The 16,464-nt window shown below is 38.4% G+C and overlaps 1 protein-coding gene across 1 annotated transcript; it reads right to left on the bottom strand.

Moving 5' to 3' along the window:
- Positions 1-7,182: 7,182 nt before the first annotated feature.
- Positions 7,183-15,867, bottom strand: LOC139116133 (uncharacterized). Its single transcript, XM_070678676.1, has 5 exons — positions 14,217-15,867; positions 13,631-13,880; positions 12,851-13,044; positions 11,688-11,909; positions 7,183-10,661 (listed from the first exon to the last, which is right to left on the bottom strand). The coding sequence occupies exons 1-5, from the start codon at positions 15,737-15,739 to the stop codon at positions 8,468-8,470; spliced, it is 4,383 nt and encodes a 1,460-aa protein (XP_070534777.1). The 5' UTR covers positions 15,740-15,867; the 3' UTR covers positions 7,183-8,467.
- Positions 15,868-16,464: the final 597 nt, after the last annotated feature.

Here is a 16,464-nt window from a genome sequence, read left to right as displayed (position 1 = left end):
AATGATGGCCAACATTTTGTTGTTGCAATATTTATTTTCTCCGTCACATGATTAGTTTTTGAAAAAGATGGGAATTCAAAAATGATGTTTAAATCTACATGCCACTTTTGACAATTATGACAGTGTTATACACTTTTTCAGTCTTCAATGGGTCTTATTCAAAGAAAACTCTTGGAAAACGGGGGATATTTTGAGATCGGTTTATTACACATTTGCAGCTATTGGGGCTTTAATCAACAGTTTGATGGAAACTAGTGCATCAACTGTTCAAACTCAACCAAACAGCTGCTCATAGATCTGCAAATTTCCACATCCTTACGATAGAGATTTTAGTCCGTGTAAACAACTTGTTACATGTACATGCATGAGTGAGGATTACCAGTGGACGCAACTGTTTTAGAAATGAACTAAAAGGCCTTTACTCTATCCCTAACTATCCCTAACCATATAGACACCCAAGTTAAGTAGATTTTAAAGGGCCAGTAGCTGTCTCTTTATATAATCTTTTCACTAATTTAAACATAACAACAGTTTCTTTTTTTACTCCTAAAAGCACATAAAAACCCACATGTTCACATGTAGCTTATCAACACAATATCGTAGGATGTAAAGTGCACTGTTGTTTTAATCTAGTTGATCAGAATTCACTTGTCAACAATAACAATGCAGTTTACACAATTTACAAGCTGAACACTGTCCCTTTAATGGAAAATAATGCCTCTTTTCCTTGGTCTTTTTCTTTGTCCAGTTATATTGTGATGTCAAACTGTGTAGACAAAACGTTTTGTGTGCCGCTAGACTTTCTTAACTGCCAAAGCAAGTCATTTCAGTAACTAATTTCAAACCAAATGGGAAATCTCAGAAGCAGGTGTACATGGGATGTTGTTTTTTTTTATTTTTATTGAATTAAAAGGAATTTATGTCTCAATGGAAACTGAAATGCGGAGTATATGGTAGTGGCTCTATCTTCCATGATAGAAGGAGTGTTATGTATTCGAAAAACCTTGAACATGATTGGAACTAATTTGGGATAATTGGATGGTGAAGTAATGTCGGTTTAATCTGCAAATGTAAGCTCATCTGCTTTTTTTTTAAGTTACACACTTGTTTTTATGAGTAATTTGTAATATTGCAACATTCAGCTAATAGAGTACCTAACACTTTTGAGAAATTTGAAATATATGAAAATCCAATTATCCCAAATTAGTTCCAATCGTGTTCTTGACAGAGGTGTGTGGGTGTGGGTGTGTGGAGGGGGATGAATGATGCATCATTGGTGATTTTGGTGACAACTGTTGCTATTAAAAAGTAAAAATGTTATTAGAAATTACTCAGCTGAAATACCTGTCTGGCAACAAACATAATTCATGAACAAGTCTATGGTATTCAATATGATGGTAATTTATGATTTGAACTAAACAATTTTCATGATTTTGTCAATGTAATAACACAGCACAGTATTTACTCAAGTAAATTGCTAAGATAGATTGGTAATTCATATCATAGCTAAATCATTGTTTCCTTCCTCAGAAGGAACATTTCTCTTGCCAGTTCAACAATTTATTAATGAACTTTAACGTACAAGTAAAGATAAGTTTAGAATCACGGAAATTAAATTAAATCAGCCATCTGCAAGTTGGTAATTCCATGGTACACATTGCAGACATACCACTAACACAGCAGTTTCATTTTGTCAGTAAGATGAAAAAAAGACTCTGAAAGGTGTAATAAAATCCCTTTCATCAAAGTGAATGTGGTTGCTATGAGAATGATGCAAACATTTTATCCATTAGGGACGGCGTCAAAAGATCAATATCGGATAAAAATTTTAATTCTTGAAGTTTGGTTGGTAGGGGGTTTTAACCCAAAAAAGTTTTCTATCCGACAGAAACAATATAATGGTACTCAAGTTTGGTATAATTGCGTTGTAATTAATGCATTTTCTCTTCTTTTGTGGCAAAAGTCGATCAAGACCCTTTGATACTTTCATGTTGATGTTATAGTTACTGTGAAAGACCAGGAAGGTTTTTGAATGAAATTAAGGTGTTTTTCATTTGAATAATGTTGTCTTTAGCAATATCACCCATCTTGAGTATGTGTAAGTATGAGTGGAATTATCACAGTAAGGGAATCATGGGAACCTCTGATCATCATTCAACAATAACTTTCACTGGGGGTGTGCAAAACTTAAAGAATCAACATTTTTATCCGTATTCAATTTTTTGACGTTGTCCCTTAGTCAATGAAGTGGGCATATGTGAGTTCATTGTTTTCCGATATATACCCATCAATGAGGGTTGTTGGTTCTATCATAGTACAATAACTTTAACCAAAGTTGTCAGAAACGATCCAACACAGTTTGCCGAGGTCAGAGTGCAGTTTCAATTAGGAATCTGTCAGGGCAATCCGTAGAAGAACAATTTCTTCCTGACGCAGGATTGGTGATGACAAAGTATGTGTATGTCAAACAGATCTATGAGTTTTTTCCCATTCTATCTCGTTTCAAGGTGTTTTTGTTTTTGTGAGCAATTTTATTTTATAAATACGTCCACTCTTTGCTTTTCGATGTACATTGGTCATGACATAAAAAGCAGCAAGAAACTGAGTGTCTTATTCAGAAATGACAAAACTAAGATTGTATACATGAGGCAGGGATATTTTTTTATTTACGTGTACATTCATGTAAGCTTACTTTGCATATAGCACTTCAAATCAAATTTACCAAATGCAGAAATAATGAGACCATACATAATTTAAATTTTATCAACTCATATAAAAGCTCTCGTATCTGTAGTGGTTGAAGAACTACCCTGGATAAGACATTTGTTAAAACATAGACAGTCGAGAATGTTTCTCGACTTTCCATGGTTAAAAGTAAAATTCAAATTTGCAGTGTATCATCATTTATTTTACTCCCTTTCGCAAGCATCAAGAATGGATGTTAGAACTTTAGAATGAGGTATTTATAAACATTAAATGTTATTTTTATCCAAGACAGTTCTGCATGCCAAAAATGTGTATTTTTGGCAGTCAAAAATGTTGAACGTGTTGCCCTTATCCATATGAACATAGAAGTGAAACTGTTCGAGGACAATGTTATGGAATGAAGATTTTATCCTACATTTTAATGCTTCCCTCAGGAGGTATGCTTAGTCATAATTCCAACAATAAAGACTGTAGACCCTACTTTTTTCTTTTGAGTTATAGCCTCTGTCTTCCCTTCAAAAGCAACCACAAACTGAAGAATAAACGCAAAGTAGTTGCTGGTGGTTAGTACACGGCGGATGACCTCTGAGACAGGAAAATCTGGATTTTTCTGGGTCTGAGGGGCCGTTCCCTTTTGTACATATGTAATGGCAAGCGCCACAGTTTATGACTCCTGACTTCACAGATTGTTGTAAAGCATTGATTTTCAGTAGAAGGACACTGTGGTTTGCTATTCTCACTGATTCGTAACATTTCAATGTTGTCCTATAAAGCAGTTGATGGGATGTACAGAGGCTTATGCCATTTCCACATCTCATTTCAGTCAGGTTGGTTAAAATATAGAGAATGACCGTTGATTAAATACATGAATTTCAAATTATGAACTGAAATAAAACTTCTAGCCAAAACTTGCGGTTCCACAGCATTTTTTCCACTGGGGTCGTCTATCACTTTTTAGAAGCAGAATATGTGATAAATTATCACATTAAAAACGTTCCTTCTTTGTTCTGATCTTGCAGGATTTTCCGCACAAAAGAAAACAACGTAAAATGCATACACAGGCTGTATCTTTGCTTATAGGTAATACGCGCCAAAATATTCATATCACATTTTCTCAGAGTATACTTGAAGAAGAAGGTATTAATATTCTTAGCGGGTTCATCTTGAATTTTCAAAATGGCCAGTCAATAAGAAATTCTCTCCCTGAATCCCCCCCCCCCAAAGAAAGAAATAAACACAATTGGAACTATTTTGTGATTATAAGATGAGCAGTAAAAGTCACAGAATGTGCTCTCTAAGAGAGGGTTTACTCAAAGCATTTAGTAATTATCAATTTTTCTAGTGAAAACATCAAATCTGTAATTATTGAATTAAATGTTAAAGTAGCATTTAAAAAATTGTAGTATTTAAAGCCATCTGCTTTTCAAAAATTGTAAATTTATCCTTTTGACAATTTTTTAAGGATATTTCATGTCATTGATACACATTTTTGAAAATGTCAAGATTAGAGGTCAAAACTTGATAATTGCTATATTGTTTAGAGGACCTGGATGCATTTGAAGGTTTCGGGATCATATCTGATTGGTTCTTTACTATTTCAAAGTGCCTCTTTAGGCCAGTCCTTAAAAATGTTTAGGGGTCATATCTGAGTGGTCCCTTAAAAAGATTAAGGGACACATCAGGGTGGTCCCCGAAAGTTTCAAGGACTCATCTGGGTGGTCCCTGAAAGTTTCAAGGTCACATTAGGATAGTCCTTGAAAAATTCAGGGGCACCTCAGGTTGGTCCCTGAAAGTTTCAAGGACTCATCCGGGTGGTCCCTGAAAGTTTCAAGGACTCATCCGGGTGGTCCCTGGAAGTTTCAAGGTCACATCAGAGTGGTCTCTAAAAGATCCAGGGACACATCAGGGTGGTCCTTGAATGTTTCAAAGACTCGTCTTGCAAAGGCGGTATTTAAAGATTCAAAGTCACATTAGGATAGTCCTTGAAAGATACACCTCAGGTTGGTCACTGAAAGTTTCAAGGACTCATAGTCTTAGTCATGTTCACGCTACAATCACAGTTGCTGACATCATTGTCGAGATCGGGAACAGCACTGTCAGTGTCACTCCACAAAGGACCGTGGTAACAGACATCAAATCGTCGGAGATATCCAGTATTCCTTTGCTTTCCATGTAGTCCTGTCATTAAATAATTAAGGTAATGGACGTCCTACATTCAGAATCGGCAACCTTTCCCGACGAAGGAATAAGTGCAGTAGTCAAAATCCATTCGAACATCACGCTGTTTACACACTCGACTTGAAACAATGCAGAGCCTCACAACAATGTGACCCATGACTTTTACTATGTAAATTAGCAGGGACCATATTAGTTTGTGTACGATTCAGTGTCTCGCTTATTTAATGAGCAAAGTATCATTGACTATATCTCCGAATTAATCATGAAGACTGTAACATACAACCATAGTATTTTAAATAGATTGGAATTTTTACAGCATAAAAGAGCAACATGTACCTTACCCGGGACCTTACTCAATCGCACAATCCTAGATGCCCCTGTAGGTTAAAATGGAATGTGCCATTATGAACTGATTGTTTGCGAATAATTAATTGTTTACTGTTCAGACCATCGGCGCGTCGGCTAGTAACAGCATACTTCAACCAGCGAGTAAATTACCATTAATCGTCAAGGCTTGCTCGTCTAAGTCGACTGAAGGTTCAGCCACTGCCCAGTTTATCACATTTATGCCGGGAAGAACATGCCTTGTAGATCTCGTCGCGTGATAAATATGCAAAGACGTGTTTTGGAGCCGGCCGACCAGTCACACATGGGAGCGATGAGGACGCTGTGTTAAGCCATTACATAATCTTAGCTTCGACCGTCATGAATATTGACGCTGTATGTGCAGGAAGTGGTGGAGGAGTGGTTGGACCAAATCTTTTCAGTGATTCGTCTGCCTGTCAGCTTTACCAAGTAATGCTTGTGAATGCACAAGCTGACGAGCGAAGGTCACATCAGGATAGTCCTTGAAAGGTTCAGGGTCTCATCTGGGTGGTCCCTGAAAGTTTCAAGGACTCATCCGGGTGGTCCCTGAAAGTTTCGAGGTCACACCAGGATAGTCCTTGAACGATTCAGGGTCACACCTGGGTGGTCCCTGAAAGTTTCAAGGACTCATCTGGGTGGTCCCTGAAAGTTTCGAGGTCACACCAGGATAGTCCTTGAACGATTCAGGGTCACATCTGGGTGGTCCCTGAAAGTTTCAAGGACTCATCAGGGTGGTCCCTGAAAGTTTCAAGGACTCATCTGGGTGGTCCCTGAAAGTTTCAAGGTCACACCAGGATAGTCCTTGAAAGATTCAGGGTCACATCTGGGTGGTCCCTGAAAGTTTCAAGGACTCATCTGGGTGGTCCCTGAAAGTTTTAAGGACTCATCTGGGTGGTCCCTGAAAGTTTCAAGGTCATGTCAGTGTGGTCTCTAAAAGATTTAGGGTCTCCTCGGAAAGCTGCAAAGACATCTCTGCACAGTCCCTAAAGATTCCAGACAAAAACTGTTGGTTTTTGCCGTTAATATTTTAAGGTTTCAACAGACAGATGATATTGATTACATTTCTTTGCATCTACCAAAAAGAGTTCATTTTTAATAGCAGGGCTGAAATAGTTCAGTGATTTTTAAAAATTGTTCAGCATAATTAGCACAAGCACAAGAAAAGGGTAGTTTTATCAAATTTACCAGGTCTCATTTCTTTGTATATGAAATAAATAAATGTACAAGTCATTTTCTTAACATCTACCAAATCATTTCAAAGAGAGATCACCAAAAAAACATACACTACAGCAGAACTGATTTGGGTAGAGGTAGAAGGCCATTTTACCATCGAAAATTTAAAATTTTATCATGCATCGTTTGGTGAGAAAAGCAAATGCCTACAAATCAGCCTTGAAAGGAAATTTGTATTTTCACTTAAACATAAACAAAATTGACAAATCAGTTACATTTAATGGGTTCTCCTTTCCTGAGAGTGCGAAAAGCTAGACAAAAATGTATAATTTGTTATAGATGTATTTGATGATTGTGCAATTATCAATAATTTATAAAATTTGCCCTCATCTTCACACAAAAACACTGTTAGATTCGTGATTTAAAATAGGTTACAACAAAATGCTCAAGATCTTATAATCACAAAATAGTTCCAATTGTGTTAATATCAGTTGATAGTTTAGATATGCAACAGAATGTGTTATTTAGAAAATGAGATCCAAGAACATAAAATAGCTTTCATATAGGTTCTATTAATGCCTTAGAGCACCATTGAACCCGATATTTTTGGCGACGAATTACAATACAAATTGAACCATTGTTAATTGCATAAACTCTCTCTCTCTCTCTCTCTCTCTCTCTTCTCTCTCTCTCTCTCTCTCTCTTTGCGCATCACATGAAACATAAAAAAGGTCACGGAGACAACACAGTATACCAGAGATATCATTATAGAGACTCATTTATTGATCAAGATAAATCCAACATCTTTATTTTATTTGAGTGCTACACGCTTGAGAACACAAATCGAACATTTTTTACTCAAGTTTGACATACCTCGTGTATTTATAATCAGTTTCAATAAAATTTAGTTTTTTGCAAACGTGGCTGTAATCTCTTCTGAGCGATAGTCTGTTTGATACCTTTATTCTATATTCTCGTCCTTTCAAATCAATCTTCAAGTGGTATTTCCCGTCACACACTATCAACAATCAAGTAATTAGATTTGATACGCAATAGGTAGTATGTCATGTATATTGGTTGATTGTAACGCTTGCCTTCTACATAAAGCTAGGAATCAAACCAAGCATTCCATTATTGCCTATGATGTGTAATAATTTTTGCTTTTTGAGCTGTAAATGGATGTTTGGTTTTCTGATAATATTTCTTGTCTACTCACTCCTGCATACAACACACGTAATTGTAAATGATGACGTTTTTACTTTGGCGCAGTGATCACCTCAATGAAACGTCAGGATAACATGTAAAAGTAAACCTAAACATAAGTAAAAATTACCAACTTCTGTTTATTTTCAGCTGAAAATCCGGATAGTAACATGGAAGGGTGGCTTTGCAAGCTAGAAAACATAATTATCACAATTTTGAAAGACATTAACGGTAGAATGTTCAGGGACATATGTTTGGACTCGGTTATATTTTAAATACTTTTCTGGTCTGCTGCTTGTTTGAAGCTCTTGGAGTTAGAAACATTTAACCGTCTAATTTTATCGAAATTCGAAAATTTTATTTTCCCCATTGAGTTAACACAGGCAGCCATTTTGAATTTCAAATATCGGTAAATCTTGGGTAATTAGCTTACACAAGAGGGATCTGATTTTCGATGTTCAACAAACTCTCGTCAGCTGATCCCCCTATGATACATAAGATACCTTTCAAATCTTGAAAGTATACCAACATAAATCGTAATTAGGTTTGAAGTCTTGTTCGGAATATATCTGAAAAACGAGATAAACGGTGTATATTCTTTGACCATAGGCATAACCTATCCCTATCAATGGTATATCTCAACTTATAATATTTCAAACGTTAAGTCATTTACGTTTTTGCAATATAGGTATCATAATCGACATGGAGCTGATTAAGGGAAATCGTCTGTTGCTTACTCTTTTCAGCACAAAGGTTGTGCTTATACAAGCACTAAAAGTAAGAAAAAGATTTGGATTAAAGGTTTGAAATACACGTGACGACCAATCATTATCTCCTTTAACTACATTACAGTACACTTTTTCTCTTGGCTTTTACCTTGAGATTGTTGAGGGGTACGCGAACGTGCTGAGGCAGAACGCGTACCCTCATTCCACTGGAAAAAATCAGGGGAATTTATTCCTGGAGAAAATGCGGTAATTGGGTCCACTGCACCATGGGCAGACAGCGGTGGTGAAAATGAAAATGATGATGCCAGATGAGTTTGGTTGTTATATAATCTTGGCATACGTGCAGTTGATTTCACTTTCTTTGGTATTACGGATGATAACAAGGGGGCCGTTGTGGATAAAGTGGCCTCAGTGGATTGTACACTGTGTTTTGTTCTGTCAGACGGTGTTATGGCCACAGCTGAATGAGGAGGAAATTGTATACCGGACGAAGACGTGACCACAGTTGATTGCACATCATGTGGTGTACTGTTCGTGGATGACGTGACCACAGTTGATTGTACAACGTATGGTGTACTGTTCGGAGATGACGTGACTGCAGTTGATTGCACAGCATGTGGTGTACTGTTCGTGGATGACGTGACCACAGTTGATTGTACATCATGTGGCGTACTGTTCGGAGATGATGTGATTTCAGTTGATGGCACAGCATGTGATGTATTGTTCGTAGATGACGTGACCACAGTTGATTGTACAACGTATGGTGTACTGTTCGGAGATGACGTGACATCAGTTGATTGCACAGCATGTGGTGTACTGTTCGGAGATGACGTGATTTCATTTGATGGCACAGCATGTGGTGTACTGTTCGTGGATGACGTGACCACAGTTGATTGTACAATGTATGGTGTACTGTTTGGAGATGACGTGACATCAGTTGATTGCACAGCATATGCATTGTTCGTGGATGGCGTAACCATAAACGATTGCACAGCATGTGGTGTACTCTTGGGTGATGACGTGACCACAGTTGATTGCACATCATGTGACGTACTTGCTGGAAATGACGTAACAACAGTTGATTTTACATCGCACAGTGTACTGATCGGAGATGACGTGACTAAAGTTGACTGAACATGCTGTTGTGTACTGTTTTGAGGTGACGTTATCTCAGCTGACGCGGCAACAGTTGATCTCACATTGTGTGGTGTAGTTTTGGGGAATGACGTCACTATAGGTGATTGCATACTATATACAGTACTGTTAGCTGATGACGTAACAGATGTGAATTGCGAATTGTATGATGCGATGCTTGGTGATATATTGGACTTGGTTGATTTAGCAATGTGTCGTTTAAGGTTAGATGATGCGACCACACTTGATTGCACATTTTGTGGTCTAGTGTTTGCTGATATCGTGGCTGCTGTTGTTTGCACATTTTGTGACGTGCTGTTGGATTTTGTATCGGATGCAGTTGATTGCCTCTTACTTTTTGCAGTATATGATGTTGAATATGATGATGGTGACTGCAAGTTATGTGATATTCCAGATGACGATGTCAGGGTTGCAGGAGTTGTTGGTGCATTGCGTGGTACACTTGATGGAAATGCAAGGGCGGTAGCTGAATCCACAGTATGATGTGCAGCATCTGTTTTTGAGTTGGTCACAGTTGAAGATAAACTTTGTGATGTATTTGATGTGTGCAAGGTAGTTGTGGTTGACTGTGGCCCATACGGTGTACCAAAGGATGAAGAGGAAACTTTTATTGACGGCACTGTGTTCGACATGCTGAAGGATGACTTTGACACCGCGTTCGATTGCACACTGCTGGATTTATGATTATGTACCGGCAAATTGGATCCCTGACCATGGCTAGCTAATCCATTTGTGCAGGATTTCTTCGTATATGTTATTAAATACCTAGGATATAGCTGATCCCGATCAAATATTACAAAAATTGTGGGATCATTTAACCTATTTACACACGAATCGTACAGATCGCCACTCTCTGGTGTGACTTCAGGCGGTCTTTTGTACGATCCTTTTCCCAGTGCATACTTGCCGACTAAGACGTGTGCCAAGAACATGTACTGCCAACCAGCGCTGTCACTTCTGCTATAGCGGTCGCTGTAGCTTGCATCGCGTGCAAAGTACGAACCTTCTCCGAACAGGGTTCCGTTCTTTCCAGACACTCTGAAGTCGAAATTGTGCTTGCAAATCTTCACCACTGCATCCTTGTCAGTACCGTGGAAGAGATGCATTTCCAGGTCAGCAACATGCACTTTCTTCGTCATATACTCCTTTTGACTGCAGGAAATACAGGCACTTCGTCAGTTAATATGACATAGCAATTAGGGATGAAGAAATGAACATGGCAAAATGTAGAATTATTTTCACTTTTTTTGAAATTAGTTTTCAAACCGTTTGTGCTAAATGATCAAGGTTATAAATATGACAAAGCAGTCTTATTTCACCTCACCAGTCTATATAGATTGGATCCGGATTATATCGACTGGTAAAGAGTTGCTTATTCGGAGACGGGCAAAGGTGACAAATCCTCTCATTATATGTCACCTAGTCTTTTTAAGGCAGAATGCATCTAGGCAACAGATATTCGGACAGTCAATCTTTACAATTCTGTTCTGGTCTACCGCTTGTAGGGGCTTATTTAGAGCTCTTTGAGTGAGAAAAACTCTCACCATCTTAAATTTTTCCCCATAGATTTTAAAACAGGTGATGGCAGCCATTTTGAATTTCAGGTACCAGGAAATATTTTTGGGGAAATCTTTTTCTTTAATCCAAAACGTTACACGGTGATCCCTGACTTTTATTCTTGATTTTGCAGGAGAATGGTTGAAAGTCTAATTAAGGAAAGACGAGAAAAATTAAGTCTTTCACTTTCGAGGCGTGTACTACCTTAATAATATTCATTAAAATATTTTATAATTTGGGTGTAGCATTTTTACTTGCCAACTCTGTCTAAAACCTTTAACCGATGAACAAGAATCGCAGCGAAAGGGAATAGGAATGTATTATTTAATAAAAAGAATCATTGCAAATCTCGTCCAAACATGCATCTTTGATACCATGAATGTTTTATAGTTTCAAAACTCATTAACAAGATGGGAAACATTACAAACAATTGATAGAAAGTGTTTTGCTCTTTTGACTTTGGTCTGTTGTCTTGGTTTACATTTTGAAAAATGTTTTTTATTTCTTCACTTCATCTTTCGTATACAGGAATTATCGTTTATCTTGCAAGGTATGGATTTTGTACCAGAACACCAAAATAAGCATGATCCAAAAGGCACTGCTCAAAAGTGTTATTATTACCTTTGATACTTCTTCCACATGTGAGGGTTTTGTATTTGGTCGATGGAAATAATAGTGATACCAGACGAATCCATCGTTTTCCGGAAGAGTTTCTCAACTGACTCATATTTCCCTGATTGTGGTGGTACTGCAAAGCGAACAAAGTCTACATCTTCAGAAATCGGTTTCCAAGAGGATGGCAACGCAGATGAAGGGGCTGACAGATTCGCGTGTGTTTTTACACTAGATGAAAAGAGAGACGGAATTATGAAACTTGCACAAGACCGTGTGATATTGAGCAGTTTGTCATGTAAAATGTGTCCAATCGGCTAGACACTGGCTGGTCTAACAATAAGTAAAATGTCAATTTTCTGTTCTATATCACACGGCAGCATTTGGAATGATTGAATATTTAAAACCTCTTTGCTTATTCCCAAAAATACCTGAAGAATTTTCAATTCAAGCCCCAACAGTTGCGCATGTGTAATAAACCGATCTCACGGTATCCTCACTTTTCTAAGAGTTTTCTTCGAATAAGACCCACTACAGATAACACGGTCATAAGTGTCGAAAGTGGCATGTAATCAAAAGTTTTAACATCACTTTAGATTTCCCGCCATTTCAAAAACTAATCACGTGACAGAGAATAAAGATTGCAACAACATGTCAGCCTTCGTGTGTTCACGATGTGTATGTGCGCGAAATACTGCATTTTTTGTACTTTTCCGTGGGGGCGCCATTTTACGAGTGTGGCACCTGTAGGCTTGATCCAAACCAGCGAGCAGTGATCAATACTTCTATACACGTCATTCAGTCAGCACATTTATACCAACTTTGGTTTAATGAATGAATCTCGCAGCTTTAAGGTAAATCGGTCTGGACTGTTATATTTCAGCTCATTGTTTTGAGTAGGATCAAAGACAGGGCTCTCATAAACCATTCTCTACATTTTGAAGGCCACACTCACTTTTGTCATGTTTATTTGAGAAAACGGAAAATTCTCTACGTCAGTGGTTTATCTTCTTAGTATATATATTATACTTTCTCAATATGTATGAATTATAATAGATGGATAGACAGACAGTTTCAATTGACGCGTGTCTTGAATGTTTATGGCCCATATAACACTAATTGTGAACTCCTCCGCTGCATTACTATAATTATATAGCTAAAAGTGTAAATACCTCATCACCAACTCTTTCCAGTCAGCTGTCGATACATACACCGGTCTTCGTCTGACTTGCCTCTCAGTATGGGTTTCCAAGTTCGTTTGCTGCATGAGTGGATTGAATGTTAATGTGTAGTGAAAGCCACCAGTCTGAAACAAGCAGCCGCTAGTCTTTGCCAGGTATGCCGACTCAATCATATCATCCAATACCTGTACATGTAAAAATCATAGCATAACAATTCACCACGTACAACCATAGACAGTTCCCCCCTCTATACTGTCTATGGTACAACATGTTATTTATGTCCAAATGGTCTCTGTAATCTGCCACCCAGTCATTTTGTTGATTTTTAATAAATCTGTTTACCTTTTTGAAAGGTGTACTAGGTATGGCGGACAAAAAACGCGACAAATGATTTAAAAACTTGCAAAAGTATGTAAAATGTATGATCTTCTCGGCCACCCGTTCATGTGTTTGTTTGTAAAAATATCAAAACGGTATCGGTACAAATATAAATACAAAATCCTGAAATACAGAGTACCTCTGAAAACGGAGAGGATACATGCATGTACAATGCTATCTTGTTCTATTTGTTGAAATATTTACTTGACAATGTGGGACGTATCAGCAATTTTTATCCAATTTGTTGGCAAACAAGGTGTAATACCTGAACATTGAGATTTCTATAAAAATAACTGAGCTCGACTAGTAAACAACTTCTGAAAGAATCAGTATTAATTGATGATCTGTGTGAGGTCATATTTTCCCATCCTTATAATATATTTATATACTCACCAGACCACTATCACTTAGTGCATAAGGTGTCCATATATTCCCATTGTCTTTGAAATACCATTTCCACCAGGTAGCCAGGCTACATGCGGTATTGTCGTAAGGGTTAACTTTGTTGTAGGATGGAGTTGATGGGCGATATACTTGACCAACAGTCTGTTTGCCATAGTGTGTTTGCTTTGCAGACATATCCTCAAAGTTTATAGTGAGGTCTTCGGTACTTTTCTTCCTTTGTCTCATAGAGCCTGCACACCTGAAATTTAGATAGTTATTTTATATAGGGAAATGTAGTTTCACGTTTATCCATGATTACAGAATTTAGGAGCATTACTTTCGAAACAATTGTCATGAATGCGCACTGTCTCAGGTTACCAACACAACGACACGTAAAAAAGGTCGCATTCCCAAAACACACCGAACTAGTATTGAACACCAACCTACATGAAAGTCGCGTTTCCGTATTGCAAATGCCCGACAACGGTAAAATGCAAGTTACTGTATAAAAGTCATACTCTGGTTGATTTTAGAACATAATTGTTTTGGCACTATAATGTCCCTCGTGCATCGTATTGGGTGAATTTGACTGTACCTTGTTGATATATCGACCCCTGTCTTGTAAACATCACAGAACGCTTTCTCGATTATAGTATTGACGTCTTCAGTGAACATGTATCTTGAAGTGTGGTGATATTCATGCAATATTCGGTGTGGCAAACGATGGTCTTCAAATACCCATTGGTACGGTCCAGTGAAATGGTTATGACTGCAGCAGATGCCTTCCTTACACCTTCCTACTAAGTTGTCAACGCATATTGGAGCTTCTATATCTTCGACAATGTGTATGCTTGGTCCATGTTCTTGGTTATGTACAGTCTTGTTTGCTATAAGAGTCTTGTAGGATTCATCACGTGGTCTCTTTCCGGTTTCAGTATCTTTGGATGTGACATTGAAAGAACTCCTTAACGTCCTCCTCTTGAACTTACTGTTCTCAGTGACAGGAAAGTGTGACTTTGTCTTGCGAAGCTTTATATGGCCATCAACTGGAACAAGAATGCTCATCAATGTCTGGCGCTCCTCCACATCGGATAAGCCGTACCTCTTAAGGATGCTTTTTGTATGGCCTGAGTCGAGATCATGGCACAATTTGCATTTTTCACCATCTCGAGCTTCACAGCACGAGTTCTTAGTCATGATGTAATCTCTACAAAGATGCAGTTTCTCACAACGTTCTGCCTTTCTGCATCCGCCCTCTTGATAATCGCTGCAAACGAATGGTGCTGATAGTTGCAATATGGTCAGCTTCTGCTCGTCACTGAAGCAATCCAAATTTAGCTTTCTGAGATTATCCTGTGTGACTAGTTCATTGAAGCCGTGTGTGAATTTGCACTTTTGGCCAAATCTGCAAAATCCAGCCACGTAATTTTTGCAGATATGTAGAAATCGACAAGAAACTCTGTCACATCCCCTTCTTGAATTATAACTGAAACAGACACGACCACTTTCTTGGAATACAGATACTGTTAAATGTCCATCTTCGTCTATGTATGTAGTCAAATTCCTCTTTACTTCCGTCGACCACTGGTCGACATCAACTTTCGATGGAAATGCGTTTGTGTTTTCTCTAAGTTCCTCGACTGTTGCTTTGCCTCGATATTTCTCCATGAGTAGCTGGAAAATATCCAGTTCGGATGGTTTACTCTTACTAAGATTTTCGTGTGGTGTTTGCGAAAGAGTGACGACGCTGTTTACCTTACTTTCGGCATGTTTACTTGGCGTTGATTTGGCATGGTTGCCTCCTTCTATTCGTGCCTTTGTAATCTTGTGTAGTTTTCTCGTCCCACGACTACTCTGTCTCCCACGTCCCCTTCGTTTGCCCGATGCCATTGCGGAGGATGCGTCCGATGCAAAAGATGACGGGGATCTCACTGGTGAGGCGTCATCTTCGTCCGCTGATTTTGACATCCCCTGACTCCGAAAGTTGAATGAAGCTGGTGAATTCTCATTCTGAACTGAAGGTGTAAAGTCCGAGCCTGTGTCATTTTGACGTTTGGTGGCTGTGTCGCGAATTAGACTTTCACGAACTAGCCGTTTGTCAGGATGTATTGCATTCATTTTAGAACGATTCAATACTTTGCTTTTGGCTGATTCAAGAGTGAGCTGTACCTCTCCGGTTACATATCAAAGGTCGTCCCTATTTTCAATGATTGGATACTTTTCCTGGTCTGTACTGTCAATGTGGACGTTTGTATACTCTTTGGAAGAAATGTTGTGAAGGTCAAGGTTGGAATGTATGTGAAAGCTTACAAGGACACGTTTCAGTGCTCAAGAACATATTTTGCGCCCATTATTCAAATAGGGGAATTGAACTCTGTCACATATGCCGACGTTGTATTGGTGACGTCATGTTGACCAGTCGCAAATTCTCGAGAACTATGACATTATCATCTATCATGCGATTTCAGGCAGCCTCTTTCGTTTTTGCAAGTACCGCTCAGAAAATTTCTACAAAACGTGAAGATTTGAGTAACGTGACGTTTTCTGACACCCTCTGTCGGTTCCGTAGTCACAGAATATTGACATCTAGAAGTAAACAAAGAACACTTTATCGACATGAAATTTCTGCAGAGAAATTGGCTCCCGGTCGGTCACCTTCGCACCTAACCACCAACTAACGTCGGACTCATTGTGGTCTTTTGAAGCTACGTCATCGGTAGCCAAAAATGACACCATTCCACTTGTTTGGTGAGCATTGTTATCAAATCTGCAATGTTCGCTCCTTTTGGTATATTGTCTGCCAATTATGTGTCCCATTCCATTTTATAAGCCCCTTTCATCGT

The sequence above is a fragment of the Ptychodera flava genome, chromosome 17 (genome assembly GCF_041260155.1).
Source record: "Ptychodera flava strain L36383 chromosome 17, AS_Pfla_20210202, whole genome shotgun sequence".
In the NCBI taxonomy this organism is placed as follows: domain Eukaryota; kingdom Metazoa; phylum Hemichordata; class Enteropneusta; family Ptychoderidae; genus Ptychodera; species Ptychodera flava.
The sequence above is the reverse complement of the archived record's forward strand: the minus strand, read 5'-3'. Positions and strand labels throughout refer to the sequence as shown.